Genomic DNA, 22,412 nt, shown 5'->3' on the forward strand with positions numbered 1-22,412 from the left:
AATATGAAAAATAATTAAAAATAAAATATTATATATAAAATTATTTTTAAAATATATTTAAAAATATAGAAAATAGATTAAGAATATTTTGATTCTCAAATAGATTTTAACATAATTCCAAGACAAATCAATCACAAATGTTCCCAAATCAACCACAATGGTTCAATTTATTATACATAATAGGGTTTCGCAGATGAAGGCAAACATCCCACTTTTACAAGGATGCAGCAGATATCAACTACACAGATCACTTACATTCATATATAAGCACTTTTATTCTGTTTATATGATATCAAAACAATAAAAAATGTCTTAGGCTCTGGGCTGAAAGCAAGTTTGCCTAAATCCAACCAGAGAGGCTCCTTTTTGAAGAGACTTTTCATAGAATCTGAGAGAACCCTTTTGAGCTTTAAGCTTGAAAGAAATCAATCCATGCATTGCTTCTGAGTTTGTGAAAGAAGATTCCTTCATATTGAATCTACCGTACCCCAAGCAACCTCTTCAGATTCGTCAATGTTCAACTCAATCATTCCCAGTGCCAACAAGTTCGTGAGACTGGCGTTTAGGCAATGGCCCTGCCTTGAACATAGAGCTTGTGTTCGGTAGATTTCATCGTCTGTACTCGGTTCCATGTAGATTATCATTTCCATGTAGGTTATCACCAGTAATCGTTACAAGAGCACACCCCATTCTTTATATGATGAAACCGGTTAGAGTCCCTTACTACTATTTCTCTCCCTGTTGCCATTGAAATGTACTTTATTGCAGTATGGCAATCGCCACAGACGCGAAGATTCTTAAATATCCTGATGGGTTTCGACTGGCTTGTGCTTATAAGCCCAAATGCCACTGCTATTTTCTCACTGTGTTGGAAAAGAATTGCTCCTTTTGTTCTTCTTCTATGTCGTGAAGAACAAAGTCTGTGTCAGGGATGTAACCCATCTCCTTTATTTTGGAAGCCAGTTGGTCCAGTTCTTGATAAATCTGCCAGGCTTGAGGGTGGGAAGTCTCCCCTACATGGAACCTGTGCACCCTATTTTCTACCTCAATCCAACTACAGCCAGCTTCTTTGATCAAATTACGCTCTTTCATATTTTTCTGATCTTCACTACGTCTTTCCACTGACCTGCTGAAGCATGCAAGTTTGACAGTAAGATATATGCTGCTGGGTCATCTGGTTCCTGCTCAAGAATCATCTCTGCAGCATGTCTTCCAAGCTCTGTATTACCATGAACACGGCAGGCTCCAAGCAGTGTTCGCCAAACCAGAGCATCAGCCATGAGGGGCATTGAGTTAATGAACTCCATGGCTTCTACAAGAAGTCCAGACCGGCCTAGTAAATCAACCATACATGCATAATGCTCCATTCTTGGGACAATTCCATGTTCTTTGTACATTGAATTGAAGTGTTTCTGTCCCTCAGAGATCATACCAACATGGCTACAAGCTGATAATACGGCAACATAGGTGATCTCATTCGGCTTTGTCCCTGTCTCAAGCATTTGATGGAACATTTCCAAAGCTCTGGTTGCAAATCCATGTTTTGCAAAACCCGTGATCATTGAAGTCCAAGATATCACATTCCGATCTTCCATCTCATTAAAAACTTGAAAAGCAGCTTCAATGTTACCACACCTAGAATACATAGAGATCAAAGCATTACAAATGCATTGGTTTGACTTGTAGCCTCCCTTCAATAACCGACCATGAATCTGCTCACCTTTGCCCATTGCACCTATACTTGCAGCCCCACTCAACAAGCTAGCAAATGTAAAAGCACTGATACCAATACCAGTATCTGCGATCTCATTAAAGAGTAGAAAAGCTTCTTCAGACTTCAAGTTCTTGGCATACCCATCAACAATTGCATTGTAAGAAACCAAATTCTTCTCAAAGAGAATATCAAAAGCTTTTCGGGCATCTTCCATTCTTCCACTCCTAGCATACATGCTAATAAGAGAATTCCCCACACAATTCACTGATGCTATGCCCAGTTTCACTGCATAGCTGTACACCTGCTCACCTGTATATGGATCAGAAAGGTTTCCACATGCCTTGAGAACACTTGAAAATGAGAAATGATTAGGCCGTATATGACCGGATATCATCTTGCAGAAAAGTTCAATAGCTTCCTTATCACACTCTCCACTTTGCACATACGCTGTGATAATTGCAGTCCAAGACATAACATTATGCTCAGGCATCCGCTCAAATACCTTCCTCGAATCATCCACTGACCCATCTGCTGCACACTTTGCATACATGTCCACCAAGCTACAACCAACACAAACATCCAATGCCAATCCTAAACGTATTACTCGTGAATGCAATTGCTTTCCTAGTGCTAACAATCCTAATTCTGTACAAGCAGAAAGGACACTACTATATGTAAAACGGTCCGGTACATAACCACTCAATTCCATATCTAAAAACAAATCAATTGCATCTCTTGCACAACCTAATTGCGCAAATCTAGTTATCATTAAAGTCCAAGTAACCAAATTTCTCTCAGGCATTTTGTCAAACACCTTATAAGCTAGCCCAAATCACCACTACCCTTCACAAACATATCAATCAATTCGCACCCAACACAGACATCAGCCTCAAGGTACCCGGTTTTCACCACAAACCCATAAATTATCTCCCCAACCCAGGCGTAATTGGCGTTTGAACAAGCCCGAATCACGGCCGCAAAGCAATACTCATTCGGGTAAAACCCCAATTCAAGCATATCAAGAAATGTCCAAATTGCTTGCAACTCCATACTGTTATTCGCAAAACATGAGACCATCGCACTCCATGAAACCAAGTCTCTCTTATTTCCCATTCCCTCAAAAATCAACCTAGCGGTTTCGGTGTCGCCACATTTTGAGTACAAGCTGATCAGAGTGTTCAACACAACCGAGTCGAGCTCGAGTCCAGACTGCATTAGCTTCCGGTGGACGAGTTTCCCGAGTTGGAAGTTGCGGAATCGGATGCAGGACTTGAGGAGGATGGAGTAGGTGGTGAGATCTGGTGGGGCGTTTTGCTGGGTCATGAGATCAAGGGTGGAGAATGCATGGTGGAGGCGGCCCACGTCGAGTTGGCGGATCAGACGGTTCTTGAGGGGCTCGAAGTTGGGGTTTTTGAGGGAGAGGGAGGAGGGGATAATGTTTTGGCGGGAAGGGTTTAGGGTTTTGGAAGAAGGTGGGAGGAGGGGTTGGGCGGGAGAGGGAAGAGAGAGAGTTATCATGGTCTTCCCCTAACGGCTAGTTTGAGAGAAATGAAGTTGTTCAACGCTTCAAGCTCATAAAGGAGGGAGTGTGTGGTTTTGTACGTGAAGTTTCATACAAAAAGGATTTCTGAGTAATTGTTGGATTAATATTTGGGCAGGGGTGGAAAATTTTATTTCGATTATCTTCTATTAATTACTATATTAAACCTCGAGGTAACATATTTATTTGCTGTGGTATAAAAAAAGTTAAAAGGGTTTTTTTTTTTTAAAACTTTTTTATCAAATATAAAAATTAAAATTTCAAATTTATGGTAATTTATAAGAAATTAAGAGTGTATTTGGGAATATTTTTAAAATTAGTTTTTCAAATTCAAAAACATGTTTCGTTATTCTTATTATTATTTTTTGATAAAAAATAGTTTTTGAGAAATAATAATAAAATTAAATTTATTTTTTGAAAGTTATGGATAACTTTTATTTTAATAATGAATTAAATTACCTATATTTTATACTATTTGAATGAGAAATGAATTTATGATAAATTAGCAAATATGTCATCAAGAAATAATTTTTTTCATGTTTCTTAAGAAAATTTAAATTTTTTATTTTTATGAATTGTTACTTAAGAATCAAATGTAAAAATTATTTAATTTAAATAAGAAATTAATCTAAAATAAATCCAAAAACTTCAAAATTGAAACTATAATTTTATCACATAAGATTATTATTTTTGTCTCATAATTTATCCAATTTTTAGCAAAATTAAATTTCATAAATTGTAATTATTCAGATTTAAAAATTTAGACAAAAAAACCTTAATATTATATTATCATGTGATTGCCTTCTTATGAATTTTCATTTTCTTGTTTATTGCTCACTTGCTTTCCCATGATAAACTACATTTCTTTTTGCCTTGTCTTAATAAATCAAGAACTGTTTTAGTTATTTGTTTTAATCTTGAAATAAAATTATTTAGATTTTATGTATTAAGAATCAATGTTTCTGAAATTGATTGATTATACTACTGTTAAAGGTAAGATCATATCTTGACTTAATTTTAATTGTTTTCAAAAGAATTAATGAGAAAGACCTTTAAGAGGTGTCGGTTTTCAAATTTAGAAATATATAACATTGTGAGTAGCAAATGTGGTTAACTAGGATTTTTTTTTTTTTTTTGGATAAAAAGAGATTACGAAACATAATGCTTATAAAGTCGATTGAAATATGAGTCTGTTTTCTTGTTATTTTTTGGTGAAGAGACAACCATTAATGAATTTTTTCCACAAAATTTATGTTAGGAGCAATGTTGGGGAAGATGCATGCCAATTAGAAACAATATTAAACATATGTGTAGTTTGTAATAGCAAGCTCTTAAGAAATTGTATGAAAAACTTTAGGCCATATTTGTTAACAATTTTTAAAAATAATTTTTTATTTTAAGAAAAAAAAGGAAAACATGTAAAAATTTCTGATTTTTAAAAATAAAAATTAATATATTTTTTGAAAACATTTTTTAGTTGTTTTCAATTGATTTCACTAATTTTTATTTATTTTTTGAGAATCGTTTTAAAAAATAACTATATAAACACGGAGAATAATTAAAAATAAAACACTACAAACAAAAGTTACTTTTAAACAATATTCTAACTAGGAAAAGAAAATTTCAAATTTCTGATAGATTTTTGTTTTATAAAATATTAAAGAACAATTTTTTAGAATTATTTTCGAAAAAACTTTCCAAAAAAGCTTCAATTTCATTATTTTCATAAAAAAGTGGGTGATTTTGATTGCAAGAGATTTTATAAGGGAAGGGCAACTAAATGGCAACGTATAATTTCTCATTTTCCATTGAGAACATGCATGGACTTTTTCCATGAAACACTAGGGAATGAATAATATTTAAGGTGTCAATTAGAAACATTAGGCATTGTGGGACAATTTTTTCTAACAAGCCCTTCAGAAGAATCTTCAAATCCTTTGACTTTGATGATTCTTGTTTTCAATGGAAAATGGTGTTAATGGTTTCATAAGAATAAGGGGAAGGGCTCCGGAAGGTGTCAACATAGAAAAATTAAAATGCTGTGGGATCGTTGATGGAAATTAAATAAGGGCAGATAAGCTTGAGTAGTTTCTTTGGTTGTTTCCTACCATGGGAATCATAACCAATGATTTCTTGTTTTCCATGAGAAATGGAACTGGTTGGGAAGGTGTCAAAATAGAAACATTTGAATATTATGGGGTGGTTCATGTATTTAATAAGGATAGAAACAAGGGTAGAAAATCTTGACTGATTCCTTTTGTGAGTTTTTTTCCATGGAAAACTAGGCAGGAGAAAATTTTCCACAAAATTAATGGGGTAGGAATAATGTCTAGAATGTGCTGACTAGAAAAACTAGACATGATGGGATTGATAACCAATAATTTTTTTCGTGAGAAGATAAGTGGTACTATTTTCAAAAGAATTATTTAGAATAACCTTTTAGGAAGGTATCAACAAAAAAACAATAAACATTGTGGGGTAGTTGATGTATGTAACTAAAATAGAAAAAAGGTAGAAAAGTTTGACTCATTCCTTCGATAATTTCTTATTTTCCATGGAAACACAGGCATCAAAACCATTGTCTTTTGTTTTCCATGAGAAGATGAGTGCTATTGTTTTCAGAAGAATTATTGAGAAGGACTTTTAGGAAGGTGTACATCAATATAGAAACATTAAGCATTGTGGGGTATTTGACATATCCTGCAAGAATTGAAAGGAGGGTACATGGGAAAGCTTGATCGATGGTTACACGATTTCTTATTTTCCCTGGAAAAATTGGCTTTGAAATTTCTCCACAAAATTTATGAGAAGGATATGTTTAGGAAGGTCTTAATTAGAAACATTAAACCTTGTAAGGTAATTTCTATCGACAAGCTCTTAATCAAATTCATATAAAACTTGACTAATTCTGTAATGGATGATTTCTTATTTTTCATGAAAAATGGGACTTATTGTTTTCAAAAGAATTAAGGGTAAGACCAAAATTAATTAATGGGAAGACCATAAAACTATCAAACATATAGAGGACTGTTTTTTAACTATAGTTAATGAGGAAATCATAGAAAAGCTTTTAAAGCACTATCTCTCGTGTGGTTCACAACTATGCTTTTTACTCTAAAAATGGGTGTTTATCCCAAAGAACACAGGTTGTCTTTTAAAGGCAAACTCAAAGCAGGATTTTACTTTGAAGCTAACTAGCTAAAAAGAGACAATTCCTAATGGAGTTGGTTGAACATGTTTGCATCCTATTGGTGAGATCAATCAAATAGGAGATGTTAGAAAAGTATCATTGTTTCCCTTTTACCTAGTAGTGGTTTTTGCAAGTTCTTCATAGTCATGACTTGTTAGCTATTATTTATAATTTGAAATATACTTATATAAGTTCGTCCAAGACTCTTAGGAAGAAGAAACAACAATCCACAATTTATAATCTAGAACAAATGGAATTAGTATATTGATTCTTTGTTATCTTAAGAGCACATGAGATTCACTTCTTCCTAAAGATATCCTATAGTTATCTATCTATTGGGATGGACTCTACTCTTCTTATATCTTCTCACTTGGGGCTGCAAAGTAACAATCCCTAGTTGGAACTTAGAGGCTAAGTATTGATTTATGGCAATACTATATCTGAATTATACTGGATTGGAATGCTTCTGAACAATTATATATTCTATCCTCTTAATTTCCTCTTATTATATGGTGAGATAATGTTGGTACCCTAGCTCAAGTGCGGCACATTCAGGTGTTGATTACCACTTTTTGATCATTACATTTTTCTTGGATTGGCTTCATCCACATCTTTCAACAAGGAAGTCATTCACTTAGTCTCTTCAGCAATAATTAAGCTGACAAAAGTAACCATGACTTGGGATATTTTGTGAGGAGAAGCTGCTAGCTGTTCTCTTATCCTGTTTTTTCCTTGTCTGAATGCCAAGGCACCAATATGAATAAAGAGAAAAGAAAAGCAGATGTATTCGGTGAATGCTCTTTGGCACCTTCTCCGAGCGGGCAAGAATTGATGTGTGACCTAACCCATGAATGTTAGACCCAGGGTGAGGAATTATGAGGTGTTATAGATTCTATCTTTCCTAGTTTATAGTTCACTAATGCTATGTTTGGTTCAGGAAAGTATTAAAGAAAAAAAAATGGTAAAAAGAATAATTATCTCATGTTTGATTATATTATGAAAAATATAAAATAAATATAATTAAATTTAGTTAAAAGTTTATGTATTTTCAAATTATTTAATTTTTATTTAAAAAGTTAAAATAAGTGAAATGAGTTTGAAAAAATATATAAAAATAATTTATTAACTTTCAATCAAATAGAGATTGAATATTTTTTGGAAGAATGCATGACTCTCAAGCCTTCAAGATATTCTTATGTTGATATTAAGAGGATTATGAATCAATTTAAGGACAAATTGGGTGAAGGATGCTATGGAATTGTATCTAAAGGAAAGTTTTTTGATGAAGTTCTTGTTGTCAAGATCCTTTAACAATTTCAAGGGAAATGGGGAAGAATTCATTAATGAAATGAGAGAAATGAACAAAATCCACCATATTAATATTGTTTGCTTAGATGGTTTTGTACTGATGGATTTTGCCGTGCCCTTGTTTATGAGTTCTTACCTAATGGATCTTTAGAGAATTTTATATTTTCAACAACTATTAAAAAATGCTCACTTGGTTGGGAGAAACTTTAAGATATTGCTCTAGGCATGACCAAAGGTATATATATTGAGTATTTCCACCAAGGTTGTGATCAAAGAAGCATCCATTTTGATATCAAGTCTCATCATATTTTAGTGGATTATAACTTCAATCCAAAGATATCCAATTTTGGCCTAGCAAAATTATATTCTAAGGGGGAAATTGCTGTTTTTATGAATGCAACTAGAGGGATTGTGGGTTATATTGCACCGGAAGTATTATCTAGAAATTTGGAGAATGTTTCCTAAAAGTTAGATGTTTATAGTTTTGGAATGTTGTTGCTTGAAATTGTAGGAGAAAAAAAAATGTTGATGTGACAGTGAAAAACACTAGCCAAGTATACTTTCCAGAATGGATCTAAAATCATTTGAATAAAGGAGAAGAGTTGTAGATTTGGGTTGAGGAAGATGAAGATGCTAAAATAGCAAAGAAATTAACAATTGTGGGACTTTGGTGTATTCAATGGTATCTAGTGAATCATCCTACTATGAAACTTGTGGTACAAATGTTAGAATAGGAAGGTAGGAGACAATTTAGCCATGTTGCCTAATCTTTTCACCTACATGAATCCAATGAGAACAAATGCAAGCTAGCCTAGAAGATATCTTCAACAAGAACTAACAATGATCTTAGAACTAGAGTGAAAAAAAACCTAGTATTTTTTATTTTGTATAGTGTAGGATACGATGGAACAACACAATCTTTTAAGTTTCTTCATTTCTTTTTTATATTTTCTAGTCCATTTCTCCATTTTGTGCTAATTTATATTCTCCTTGTTTCTTTTTTGGACTACTTCCTATGCTAAATTTTTTCCCCTTTCATTTTCTATTTCCCAAATTTGGATGGCAAAAACAATGTCATTTTGTATCTCAAATTTTCACCACTTTCTGGTTTTACCTTTGAAAAGGTCCCTTCATTAAAGACAAGAGTGCCAGATTGAAAGACCTTATGTCTTGTCTCTTTGAAAAAAATGATTAAGGAGTCTTGACATACATACAATATGAAATAATATTGAGATATGTGTTAGGACAAGGAGTCTACATTGTAAGTTAATAATTTTTTTTTTCATTTTATTTTTTGGCTTATGAAATTTTTTTAGTAGTGACTTACTCTTTATTGAGGATTCAAGATTGTTATTCGCTTAATTGAAAAGTCACATGCAAGTTTAAAAAGATAGGTGTTTAAAGATTTAAAATTGATTGATATATTTTTTGTGAATTAAAATGCTTAATTTATTATTTTGGAAAAACAGGAGACACTCGAGTGGTGGAAACAACACTCAAGCGTTGAAACTACTTAAGCGCTTATCCAACACTCAAGTGCCGAGGCACTTGAGCGGTGGGTAAGTACACTAGCTCGATCGTCCCAAATTTGCTAGAATATGATAAAATATTTTTGGAAATTCACAAATATTGCATTTGAAAATTTGGGATATTGGTCTCCTAAGGCCTAGAGGCTATATAAACCCTTTTAGGGTTGGACACTTATAGAAGAATTAAACCTAACTTGCCTAACCATTTCCAATCTCTCATGGAAGATTCAAAGTATTGAATTTAAAGTTGTTGGAAGACCTGCATCATTTCAATGAGGTTGAGAAGAATTCAAAAGAGCAATTGGAGATTGTTGCGTCGCAGACGTGGATAAAGTTGTAGGTTCTAGAGAGTAAATCTTTAGAGTAAATCGGTTAGATAATTTCGTGTGACTTGATCTCATAAAGTGGATTTAGATTTAAGGTTTTAAACCCCGTGGTTTTTTATTTTCATAGTTAGTGTGGGGGTTTTCCATGCAAAAAATTCATGTGTCCCTTACATATTGATTTGATTTTGGATATTTTGTTTATATAAAAGTTTATACTTTTTTTTTCCCCACAAAAATTTATTACTTTCCTGGATTACATCAACAACCATATCTAGCTAAATGTAGATCTTGACAACAAAGGAATTAAGTCATTAAGGAATTGTTTAGATATGATTTTTATTTTTTATTTTTGTTGGAAACAAAAAAAGATAGTAGTTGATGATTTTAAAAAATTGAGATATTAAAAAAATTTTAGTATCTCAAATTTTAAAAATTCTAAAAATAATTTTTAAAGATATAAGGTAAGTTCATACTTTTTATATAAAAGTTACTATATTTATTCCTATTTTTAAAAGTAGATTATGGAAAATGTTTCCAAATAAGCACTAAGTTATTAATTTAATCCAACATGAACTCTCATCCTTCTAAAAAAATAAGGCCTTATAAATTTTATTCAAAATCTTAAACTGCTAAGTAATTAATTAGTAATATAAATTATACAGACTGAATTGAATTTTCAACACATCCTCTGATTTGGATTCTTAACACAAATCCTTCAAATAGGACAACTTTGTTGAACCTTGTCCCGATATTTAGTCCTTGAAGAATGATCAGGTAACTAGTACTTTTCATGAACTTTGTCATTAGTCAAGAACCCATTTTCCTTCACAATGGTTACATTATTTTCTCTTGAAAATTTTATCTATTTATGAGCGCAAGTCATATCATGACAAATCCTCATTAGCCAAAGGAAATGGACAAAGAAATAGAGGCATTGAACAAGAGTTAAACATATGAGGGATCATTCCATGTTACCTCCTAGAAAACTTATAGTGGGTTGTAAATGAGATTACAAAGGACAAACTCAATTAGATGGGTCCATTGAGAGGTATAAGGCGAACCTAGTGATAAAGGGATTTACGCAGAAATATGGAGTGGATTACGATGAAACTGTTGGAATCTCTAGGTTGCTCCATACCAAACCCTAGACTGTTGAAGTGCACGCAAAACTAATCCTTCGACTCAACTGATGTTTCTTTGGTATGTCTCAAGAGGACCCCAAGAATATCCTTGTTCATAAAAGTAGTTTTAAACATAAAAAAACTAGAAGAAAAAGTGAGAAAACCGAGCATATACAAGGTAGCATATAATTGACTAGTTGGGGAGCGCTTTTAATGCTAATATCAAGTTTAAGATTTGTGATAATTACCTTTATTATCATGCAATATATAACCAATGTTTTCAAAACCAGATTGGTCATTGAATCGAAAAAGTTATCGGTTCACGATTCACTGGTCGGACCGACGGTCGAACCGGTGACATTATAAATAATTAAATATATAATTTAAATTATTAAAATTTAAAATAATTATAAAAATAAAAATAATAATTTATATATTATTTAAAAATTAAAATTTTATTTGAAAATCAGAAATTTGGTTTCAAATTAGAAATAAATCAAATTATAATAAAAAAACACATCAAATATAAAACATAAAAAATTTCACCTTCCAGCTACTGCCACTGCTCGGAGTGGGGCTTACACGAGGGAAATTTATGGTGGGTTGGGAGAAGGGGAGGATGGGTGTTTTTGACAATTCGAAGGGGGTTGGAAGGGGGGAGGGGTGGGTTTTACACAGAGAGGGGTGAGCGAGGGGGCCTTACACAGGGAGTGGTCGTGGCGGGAGGGGGGAGATTTATAACTGTCGACCACAAGGAGGAGCTTCCAGCCGGTATTGCCGGGGGGAGCTAGTGTCGCAGCGAGGGAGGCTCACAGTCGGTGTCGGGGCGCGGGAGGCGTGACTGTGGCTTGATATTGAAAGAAGGATGGATTGAAGGTTGAAGATGGGAAAAACATTAAAATGACGTCATTTTGACATTGAAAAAAAAAAATAATAATTGAACTGTTCGATTCGTCTGGTTTGTTGGTTACACCACTGGTTTAACCGGTCCGATTTCGATTCAATATCTTTCCGGGCCAATTGACCGGACCAGACCAGAACCATGACCGGTCGACGGTCGGACCGGTAGGCCTGATTTGGTTTTTAAAACATGTATATAACATTAATCGTCAATTGAAACAGTAGATGAGTTTAATTATTACATATTTTACTTGCAATGAAAGTATATATATTTTGTGATAAAAAATGACTTTCATCATTAAAAAAAAAGAAGATATTTTCCATGATAATAATTTCTTATCACAAAAGATTAATGTTTGTGATCAAATTATTTCATCATTAAATTATCACAAAAATATCAGAATAGGAAAAAAAAAACTGAACATCATGCCTAACAAGAAAAGCAATGAAGAAAAATCAAACATTATTATTTAGACATCCATATGTTTTAGTACAAATTATAGCAACATTGTTTGGATGTGTCAAGAGAACTCTCCAAAAAGTAATGAGTTGCATGCATAATACTTGGAGTTAAATGATTTTGATTGGTTTCTCCATAAGGCATGATTGCTTTTTTCTTGTTGAGTTTATTTAAGCACAAGGAATTAATAAGCTTCTTTCAGCAGTTTATTACTAACAATTAAGGAAAGTACTTGTGTAAGAACAAAGAAAGTTGGTGATGTGAATCTCAACAACCCTTCAAACATAATTCATGTAAATTTAGCCTCAAAGTACCTTATTGTACAAATATGAGAATGAAGGACAATAGTAAATAAAAGTTTACATTAATGAAATATTGATTATGACATGATCGACAACCAAAATACAATAATAGCAATAAAGGAAGTAGACAATTTTTTTTTTTACTCTAACTCCGAAATAACTATCAACTCTTGTTGGAGAGATGTTCTTCGTCGTCTAACATTTGTTCTAGTTGGACCTGAAGAGGCAAAAGGATTGGGAGGCGGGGTTATATTGTCTTCTCCTTCCAACATTTTTATCACAATTTTCATGGAAGGGCGATCTATTGGGTGCCATTGAATGCACCAAAGACCCACAATGCTTAGCCTTTTTGCTATTTTAGTGTCTTCCTCTTTCTCGATTCGGATATGTACCTCTCCCTTTTGTTCTAAATGATTATAAAGCCATTCTGGAAAATACATTTGGCTAGTGTTCTCCATTATAGCATCACTATTCTTCCTTCCTCCTACCATTTCAAGTAATAACATTCCAAAACTATAAACATCCGATTTATAGGATACATTTCCAAAATTCCTAGACAACACTTCTGGTGCAATATAGCCCATGGTCCCCCTTGCTGCTGTCAGAGAAACAACACTTTGTTCCTTAGAACATAATTTTGCTAAACCAAAATCAGAGATTTTGGGGTTAAAATTTTGATCTAGCAAAATATTATGAGGTTTAATATCAAAATGAAGGATTCGTTGATCACAACCTTGGTGAAGATATTCAATTCCTTTTGCTATACCTAGAGTGATATCATGAAGCTTTTGCCAACCAAGTGATTGGTTCTTATATATAAACTTCTCGAGAGACTCATTTGGTAAGAATTCATAAATCAAAGCTCGTTTATAACCATCAGCACAAAATCCAACTAAGCGAACCACATTAATGTGATGGATTCTACCCATTGTTCTTACTTCATTGATAAACTCTTCACCATTTTCTTTGGAATCGTTAAGGATTTTTACTGCAACAAAAACTTCATTTGAAAGTTTTCCTTTATAAACGGTTCCATAGCCTCCTTCACCCAATTTGTCCTTGAACAGATTTGTTATCTTCTTAATATCGGCATAGGAGTACCTTGATGGGTTGAGAGCTCTATAATCTTCCAAAAACTTTTGAAGCTTTTTGCTATGCTCTTTTTTTGATTTATCAGTGGTATAGACATTATAGCAAATAATGACTACTAGCAAGAGAAGAAAGAAACCAAGAATTACTCCTGCGTAGAGGGAAAAAAAAGGGTTTTTGAGTAAATATATTAAAAAAATATAAAGGTAGAAATTCAGAAAGGGTTTTAGAGCAAATGAAGAAATTAAAAGAAGGAAATTGAGAATCCTCATGTCTTCCTCATAGTTGATTAAAAAAAAGTATGCGTGAATAGAAAATTACCTGTAATCGTCCACTCTTTTGATACATCTGAAAGAGAAATATAATAAATTTATTAGCTTCTTGTACTTTTGAAATTAATAAAATCATAATATGTTATATGAAGGTTTTGATGCTGGTTTAATTTTAGTCGGTGCTATTGGTTTTCAAACGAACTTAGCCCTATTGTTCCTTCAGTTTCCATAGGTTAATATTTTTTTAGCTAAACCTAATTGTGTGGGTAAGTCCACTTGTAGCAGCTTTTAGTAAAGAAATAACATTGCCCTTCTCATTCCTATCATGTGGAAATACTATAGTAGTTTTGGTTAAGCGATAACTTATGAATTAAGTTACATTCACCATGGAGCCATCTTAGTGATTCAATCCAATTTGGTGAAAAAGAATACAAAAATATAAGTTTGAGTGGAAAAATATTCTTGCTAGCTTGATTTAATTTTTTCCTCAATTTTGAACACTTTTGAAACATAAAAAAAAAAAAGAATTTAAAGATGTATAATTTTCATTAGTTTCTAATTATATTTTGTTTCCATTTTCTTTTATTTATTTATTTTTCTCTTGCCTTGATATTTCTGAGGATGCCTCAATCCATTACTTGCATATGATATACTTATAAGAGACTTATATATAAAACCCTAAAATAAATAATTTGATTAGGTTCTGGGTTAGTAGAAAGGAATATCCTTTGCAGTATATCAAGTTATATATTCTTTTCAAAATAAAACAACCAATTATTAAGATTACGTTTGGTTCCTAAAAAATATTAAGGAAAGAAAAAAATGTTAAGAAAAATAATTTTTTTTTTTTTTTTTTTTTTTTTTTGTGTTTGATCATACCATGGAATATATTAAAGAAAGTCAAATATGATTAAAAGTATTTAAAGTCTTATGTATTTTTAAATTATTTAATTTTTTAAGAGTTAAAATAAGTGAAGTTTTGAGTAATATATATAAAAATAATTTATTAACTTTAAATTTATTTTTTATTTTCCTTTAATTATTTTTTATTTTTTTCCTAACATTTTCCCTCAAATTTTTGGGCAATCAAATATAGCCTAAAATTAAATAACCATAGTAGAAGTTATGTAAACCCCTAGAATAAATAATTTGATCAAGATCTAGGTTAGCAAAAAGGAATATCCCTAACAGTATACCAAGTTATATATTCTTTTCAAAATAAAACAACTAGTTATTAAGGTCATATTTGGTTCCTAAAAAGTATTAAAAAAAGAAAAAAAAGTTAAGAAAAATGATTTTCTCATATTTGATTATACCATGAAAAATATTTTTTTTTTTAAATCAAATATGATTAAAATTATTTAAAATATTATGTATTTTTGAATTATTTAATCTTCATATTTAAGAGATGGAATAAGTGAAATGAATTTAAAAAATAAAGTTTAAAAATAATTTATTAACTTTAAATTTATTTTTTATTTTCTTTATTTTGGGTGTCTTTATATTTTTTCTCCCTCTTTTTGATAACCAAACATAGCTTAAAATTAAGTAACCATAATAGAAGTTATGTAACGAGTGTTGCACAGAAGTACGTACCTTTTGGTGGTTGATCCACACATTCGATTTCAGGTTCCTTGATATTACTCTCCTGCGATCTGCATCTCTTTCCTTTTGCTTCGCAGTCTCCACACGCTGGTCTTGACCAATTCATGACAACATTATATTCACTATATTGATTAGATTCCCCATAGACAGATTCACATGGGATTGAAAAATAGTAGATCACGGAGCACGAGGATAAGTCCAAGTGACTGAGACTAGCCCCGGGACTCACACCGTAAACTACGTTATTGGGGAGAAAACCGCAAAGGGTGGGCATAAGATAATCATATGGATCTGCTTTGCTCTCTGAACAACTGAAGATGATGTAGTCAAGTCGGTACGTACTCATGAACTGGAATGGGGAGGCAGATAAATTAAAGTTTTTGCAAAAATCCCGTCCAGAGACCCAAATTTCCTGAGAAGTGTAATTTATTTCCTGCACCGAGAGTTTTACTGAATAGGGCAGCTCTAGCATGGTCCGCTTCTCTTCTGAGCAAGATATCTCGAACCCAGGATATCCACAGTGGTTTGGCTGGTGTTTTAGCCGGAAAGGAAATCGGATGACTGGGCCATGGGCACTGCACCTCGACTCCTTGCACCCATCTTGCCTCCCTCCAATTTCTGCAAACAATCTCATAAAAAAGAAGAGGAATAAAGTCACGACCATTTTTAACCAACTGCTCGTGGATCGATCTCTATAGTTTTTGCAATCAAGCCAGAAACAGCTTTGTTGGTTTCAAAGCAGCTGCGTTTGACAAAAAAATGGACTGACTCCTATAAAAATCAAGTAGTAAGTTTCTTGTAAGAGAATTATGTTGTGGGTCAGCTGAAAAGGATATAAGATGTTAAAAAGGCCGATATATCCTTCAAATTTCTATATATTATCTTTTAAGGATATAAAATAATAATGGACTAAAATATCCCATGACCTTTTACATAAGCTTTTTTTGTCTTTATTGTACCACTATTCATGCAACCATAATAATTCTATTTTAACAATTTGAATTTTTCATTGTTTTTAATTTTTTTTATAAATAATTGAAAACTAGCATTATTTTCTATTTTAAATTATAAATAAATAAAAATTATGTTCAAAAACTATTTAAAAAAAATACTTTCTAAAAAAATGGTAATATGATTTATATTTTTTATATTTTCTTTTTGAAAAAACATTTAATTAAAAAATGAAAACTATTTTTAAAAATAAAAATTGAAAACCTTGTTTAATATTATTTTTTATATGAAAATAATAAAAGGAATTAAATTTCATTCATTGATTATCCATTTTTATTTTTTTTCCATTAGTTATTTTAATAAAAAAAAAATATAGTATGTTTACAATTAAACAAAGAAATTGATCAATTATGTGTTTTTTGTGGGACTATCTTTTACATGAAAAATAATCAAATAACTAAATTATATATATTTATCTTTTTAATTTTATTTTCTTTATTTATTTTTTGTCTAATAGAAAATTTTAATATATCCATAATTAACAAAGTAATAAATTAATTGTGCACATTTTAATATATTAAAATAAATTACTTTCTAATTTAAATAAATAAAATGAAATAAGTAAATAAATTTGGGGTTATCTCTATTTTTTAACATATTTTATATCAATATTTTTTATGGTTAAATAATTTTATTTATTTATTTTACTTTAATTCCAAAAATAAAATGAAATAAATAAATAAATTTGGTATTTTCTAACTGATTTTCTATTCATATTTCTTATGGTTAAATAAAATTTATTATTATTATTTCTTTATTTCCAAAAATAAAAGGAAATAAATAAATAAACTTGGCTTAAATAACTATTTTTAAGTAATTTCTTTGTCTTATTTTTAATTACATTTTGCATTGAAAATAAATTAAAATAACGTTTTATTTGTTTTAATTATTTTAAATGTCAAACTATTGAGAACATAGTTTACACACTCATGTGGATATAATTTATACATATATATGAAATTTATACCATTATGCAAGGTTATTACACTAATTGTACAAGGGGTGTGCAAAACTGTACATTTTGAACAACTTTTTTTTTTCTTGTCATCTAAGAATTATACGTTCTCCTACCACAAATTCTTTTATTTTATATACTTTATTTAACTCGCATATAACAATTCAAATACTTACCTTAATAGTGATGTTTAAAGAAAAATTTTGTTTTTACGTTTTATATCATTTTTTAAATCAAACAATTAGAAACATGGTTCACACATCATATGTGGCACATAATGTATGCATATGGATGAAATTTGCACCATTGTACAAGGGTGTTATATTAACTGTACAAGGTAAATGTTCAATTAGACAAGTCAAATGTTCTAACTGTACAAGACAAATGTTTTAACTATTAATGATGTTTGAGAGAAAATTTTGTTTTTCCATCTTCCACTATTTTTTGAAACAAACCAATGAAAACATGGTTAACCTACCTATGGTTACACATTGAGTATGAGGTATATGAAATTTGAGTCACTGTACAAGACATTTACACTAAGTGTACATGACAAATATACTAACTATACAAGGGTGTACAATACTATTATTTGTGAAGAATTTTAAGTAATTTTGAAAAACTTGTTTGTTTATTTCCCCTAACCGAGGATAAATGACATTCCTTAAACACATTGGTTAAGCATACATTCATCTTATGCACTTTATTTAACTTGTATATGATCATTTGTATAGGTACCTCACTTATGATGATTGTAAAACAAAATTATACAACAATTTTTTTTTTTTTAAACCAAACCAATGCAAACATGGTTAACTGACCTATTGTCAGATATTCATGAGATGATGTATGAAATTTGAGTTATTATATAAGGGTATTACACTAACTGTACAAGACAAATTTACTAATTGTACAAGGGTGTACAAGACTACTTTTTGTTAAGGATTTCAAGTGATTTTGAAAAACTTTTCCATTTTTTTCCACTCAAAAATTTTTTCCCCACTCAAATTCTCTCACTCAAGAATTATTTCGAATTTTATTTTTAAATTTCATCATCAAAAATTTGTAATTGCATATTTTGTTTTTGTAGTTTTAACAATGTTCTTTCTTTCCACTATTTTTTTTTGGGTGAAATTTTATCCTAATGAATCTATATTTAAAATTACAATCATATTTATCAAATTTTTTACTAAGATTATCTTTAATTCTTTTAATACATTTATACTCATTTATATAAAAATGAAAAACTAATTTTTTTTTTTGTAAACATGCTCTATTACCTTTCAAGTAAAAAATTAGATAAATTTGAAAGTCGATAAAAAAATTAAACACCACTTTCAATAATTTTTAGATAAAATTTTATATAATATATTTTATTTGAAATTTAATTTCTAAAGTTTAACTAAAAAATTGTATTGACAATTTTCTTGTTGTGAGTCAAAATACTTTGCATTAGTCTATCTAGATAAGAAAAATTATTAATATAATATTAGAACTTCATATCTTAGTTATTTTTTTCAATAAATTTATCTTTTTAAAAATTTTAAAATAAAACATTAAAAATTAAAAAGCTAAAAGGATATATATATATATATATATATATAATAAAGTGAAGTGATAGTTAATTTTAAAATTTTTAAAAATATGGTTAATATAGAAAATATAAAAAATAATTTAAAATAAGAGAAAGATATAAATGAAAGGGTAATATAAATTTAAAATAAAAAATAAAAATTAAACTAAAAGATAAATACAAAAAGATAAAAAATGTTTGGATGAAAAATCCCAAAATTTTTATCATTGCTTATAATAAGAGCAAAAAGATTTAATATCTTTAAAAATGAAAAATAAAAAAACATTATTGCTTTTTATTTGATATAAAATAGAAATATAGATTGAAAGAAAAAGAAAAAAAAAGTTAGAAATGAGTAATACTTAAGATGGAATAGAAAAGGTAAAAAAACACAAAAAATTGAATTTCATACTCATTTGTGTCTATATAAGGGTTAAGGGTATTTTAGAGATTAATAAAAGATAATATCTTTCATATTAATTTTCATACTTTGTTTGGGTCTTGGACTTAAATATACATAATATATGGAACAAATATTATCGGCCCAAAACACAATTCTCCCTTTCTTCTAAGGCGACCATGAGAAAAATTGACAAGAAAGCTATGGATGTAGACAAATCAAGCCCAAGAATCTCATCTTCAATGGGGATAAGTACTAAAATGTTTCACCAACATTTATTGAAAGGATTATCTAGCTCTTTTTCCATGAAAAAAGGTCAAATACTTATATGCAATTCCTTAACCCTACCATCTACTAGATTAGATTAGCTAAATTTTCTAATAGGTGAATGACCAGCTGCTTTATTTGACTCTAAAAAAGGTACCATTGACCAGCTGCTTTATTTGACTCTAATAAAGGTACCATTGACCAGCCACTTTAATCTCATGTTCCCTGAAAAATACAATACTAAATTTTTCCAAGCACATTTTCTATAGAAGTCATGTAGGAAGTTTCTTCTATAATGCGTATGAGAAGGATTGACAGGAAAGCTGTGGATGTAGACAAATCAAGCCTAAGAATTTCATCTTCAATAGATTTTTTTATAGAAGTACTGCAGTTTTTAAAAATAATTTCTAAATTATCGAAAAAACAATTTTAAATTTATCATAATTTTATCCAAATAAAAAAAGAAAATAAATTATAAGTAAAAAATCATGTCTTCAAAAAATGATTTATAAACTTTTAAAAAAATTATAAAAAAAATCATCTTTTCAAGACACGATTTCTAAAATTCCATTTTTTATATGAGAAATCGTCTCTTAAAGAGATGATTTCAAATTTAAGAGATTAAGAGATGATTTCAAAAAATCTACGAAATAAATCATCTCTTCAAGAGACGATTTTCAAAATTTAAGAAGTGAGAAATCGTTTCTTGAAGATACGATTTAAAAAAAAAAAAGAAGTGAGAAATCGTTTCCTAAAAAGACAACTTCCAAAAAAAAATAATAATAAAAATAATAAAACCAAGTGAGAAATAATATTTTAAAGAGACGATTTCCACAAAAAAATATATACGTGAGAAATTCTCACTTAAAAAAAAAAAAAAAACCAAGTCGTCTCTTCAAGAAACGATTTCCACACAAAAGTGAGTAATTCTAAAAGACCCAAGTGGGCAGCACAAAAGTGAAAAATTCTCACTTAAAAAAAAACCAAAAACAAAAAAAAAACCTTAAAAAATCCATTTTTTTCATTCTTTATTCTATTTATACAATAATAAAATTATTATAAATATATATTATAAAATTAATTAATTTTATTCACTAAATTTAATATATAAATAATATACTAAATTTAATAAAAATAAAAATATTTATATATTATTTTTTCTTTCACTTTGGAATTTAAAAAAAAACTATTATCAATTTTATGTGAAAATTGAGTTTTAAAAAAATGTTATTAATTTACTAAGTAAAAAATAAAAAAACAAAAACGTTAGAAATTGTCTCTGAGGCGATTTTTTTTTTTTTTATAAAAAACTTTAAAAATCCATTTTTCCATTCCCTATTATACTTATACAATAATACAATTATTAAAATATATATTATAAAATTAATTAATTTTATTTACTAAATTTAATTTATAAATAGTATATTAAATTTAATATAAGATAAATAATATTTATCTATTGTTTTTTTTCTTTCACTTTGGAATTAAAAAAATTAAAAAACTACTATCAATTTTACGTGAAAAATGAGTTTAAAAAAAATTTTGTTATTAATTTATTAAATAATTATTTACAAAATAAATAATTTTGTTTTGTTTAATTTTAAATAATTTTATTATATAAATTTTAAGTTAAAATTTCACTATAAAATAAATAAAATATAAAATAATAAGTTAAATAATTTTAATTGTTCTTAATCTTCAATTTTTCTTTAAATTAATTCAATTATATATTTCACTAAATTCATTTATTTTATTTTATTATATATTCTAACATTTTACAACTATATATTTCTTTACTTTTTAAAATGGATATTTAAATGTATAGAATATAACATTTTAAATGTAAATTTATATTAATTTTAATTGTTCTTAATCTTCAATTTTTCTTTAAATTAATTCAATTATATATTTCACTAAATTCATTTATTTATTTTATTATATATTCTAACATTTTACAATTATATCTTTCTTTTCTTTTTAAAATGGATATTTAAATGTATAGAATATAACATTTTAAATATAAATTTATATATTATATATATTTAATACTCACGGTTACTATTTTATATTATACACAATTACTTATATATATATATATATATATATTATATACATTTAAATATCCATTTAAATAAATCAAATAACATTTTAGTTTTATTTCTATTTTTATTTCTATTTTTATTTTAAGCTCTCAATATCTTACAAGAATTTCTTCAACAATTTAAGACTAATATTAATTTTTAAAAAATATATAAGATAAATTCATAATTTTGGATAATGTTCTATTTATATTTCTTATATTTTAATATTTTTTAAATAATATTATATGCAAAATAATAATTTAATACTAACAACCATTACTAAATTCAGTTTTTTATTATATATTCTAACATTTTACAACTATATCTTTCTTTTTCTTTTTAAAATTGATATTTAAATGTATTTAAACATTTTAAATGTAAATTTAAATATTATATATATTTAATATTTAAATATATATTATATACATTTAATACTCACGATTATTATTTTATATTATACACAATTACTTTATATATATATATATATATATATATATATATATATATATTATATACATTTAAATATCCATTTAAATAAATCAAATAATATTTTAGTTTTATTTATACTTTTATTTATATTTTTATTTTTACATCTCATTGTTTTTCAACAATTTTTCAATGATTTAAGATTAATATTAATTTTTAAAAAATATATAGGATAAATTCATAATTTCAGATAATGTTGTATTTCTATTTTTTAGATTTTAATATTTTTTAAATCATATATTATGCAAATATATAGATATATAATTATTCTATTATTATTATT

General features: G+C 28.8%; 2 protein-coding genes across 2 annotated transcripts; both read right to left on the bottom strand.

Annotated features, from left to right (window-relative positions):
- Positions 1-264: 264 nt before the first annotated feature.
- Positions 265-3,261, bottom strand: LOC117933634 (pentatricopeptide repeat-containing protein At3g49170, chloroplastic-like). Its single transcript, XM_034855096.1, is given in 4 exon segments — positions 265-882; positions 885-1,094; positions 1,097-2,548; positions 2,551-3,261. Coding segments are annotated over 4 exon segments (2,568 nt in total). The 5' UTR covers positions 3,233-3,261; the 3' UTR covers positions 265-658.
- A 9,170-nt stretch (positions 3,262-12,431) lies between these two features.
- LOC117933637 (rust resistance kinase Lr10-like) lies at positions 12,432-16,010 on the bottom strand. Its single transcript, XM_034855106.1, has 3 exons — positions 15,348-16,010; positions 13,801-13,827; positions 12,432-13,630 (listed from the first exon to the last, which is right to left on the bottom strand). Exons 1-3 carry the CDS (start codon positions 15,988-15,990, stop codon positions 12,531-12,533), a joined length of 1,770 nt encoding a protein of 589 aa, XP_034710997.1. The 5' UTR covers positions 15,991-16,010; the 3' UTR covers positions 12,432-12,530.
- Positions 16,011-22,412: the final 6,402 nt, after the last annotated feature.

This window comes from Vitis riparia, chromosome 16 (assembly GCF_004353265.1).
Source record: "Vitis riparia cultivar Riparia Gloire de Montpellier isolate 1030 chromosome 16, EGFV_Vit.rip_1.0, whole genome shotgun sequence".
NCBI lineage: Eukaryota > Viridiplantae > Streptophyta > Magnoliopsida > Vitales > Vitaceae > Vitis > Vitis riparia.

Excerpts from the sequence above, each read along its gene's own strand:
- LOC117933637 (XM_034855106.1), bottom strand. The coding sequence starts at position 15,990 with ATGAGATTGTTTGCAGAAATTGGAGGGAGGCAAGATGGGTGCAAGGAG. Across the intron at positions 13,828-15,347 it reads TGTGGATCAACCACCAAAAG|ATGTATCAAAAGAGTGGACG; the intron begins GTACGTACTTCT and ends TTTCTCTTTCAG. Across the intron at positions 13,631-13,800 it reads AAAAGAGTGGACGATTACAG|GAGTAATTCTTGGTTTCTTT; the intron begins GTAATTTTCTAT and ends CCCTCTACGCAG.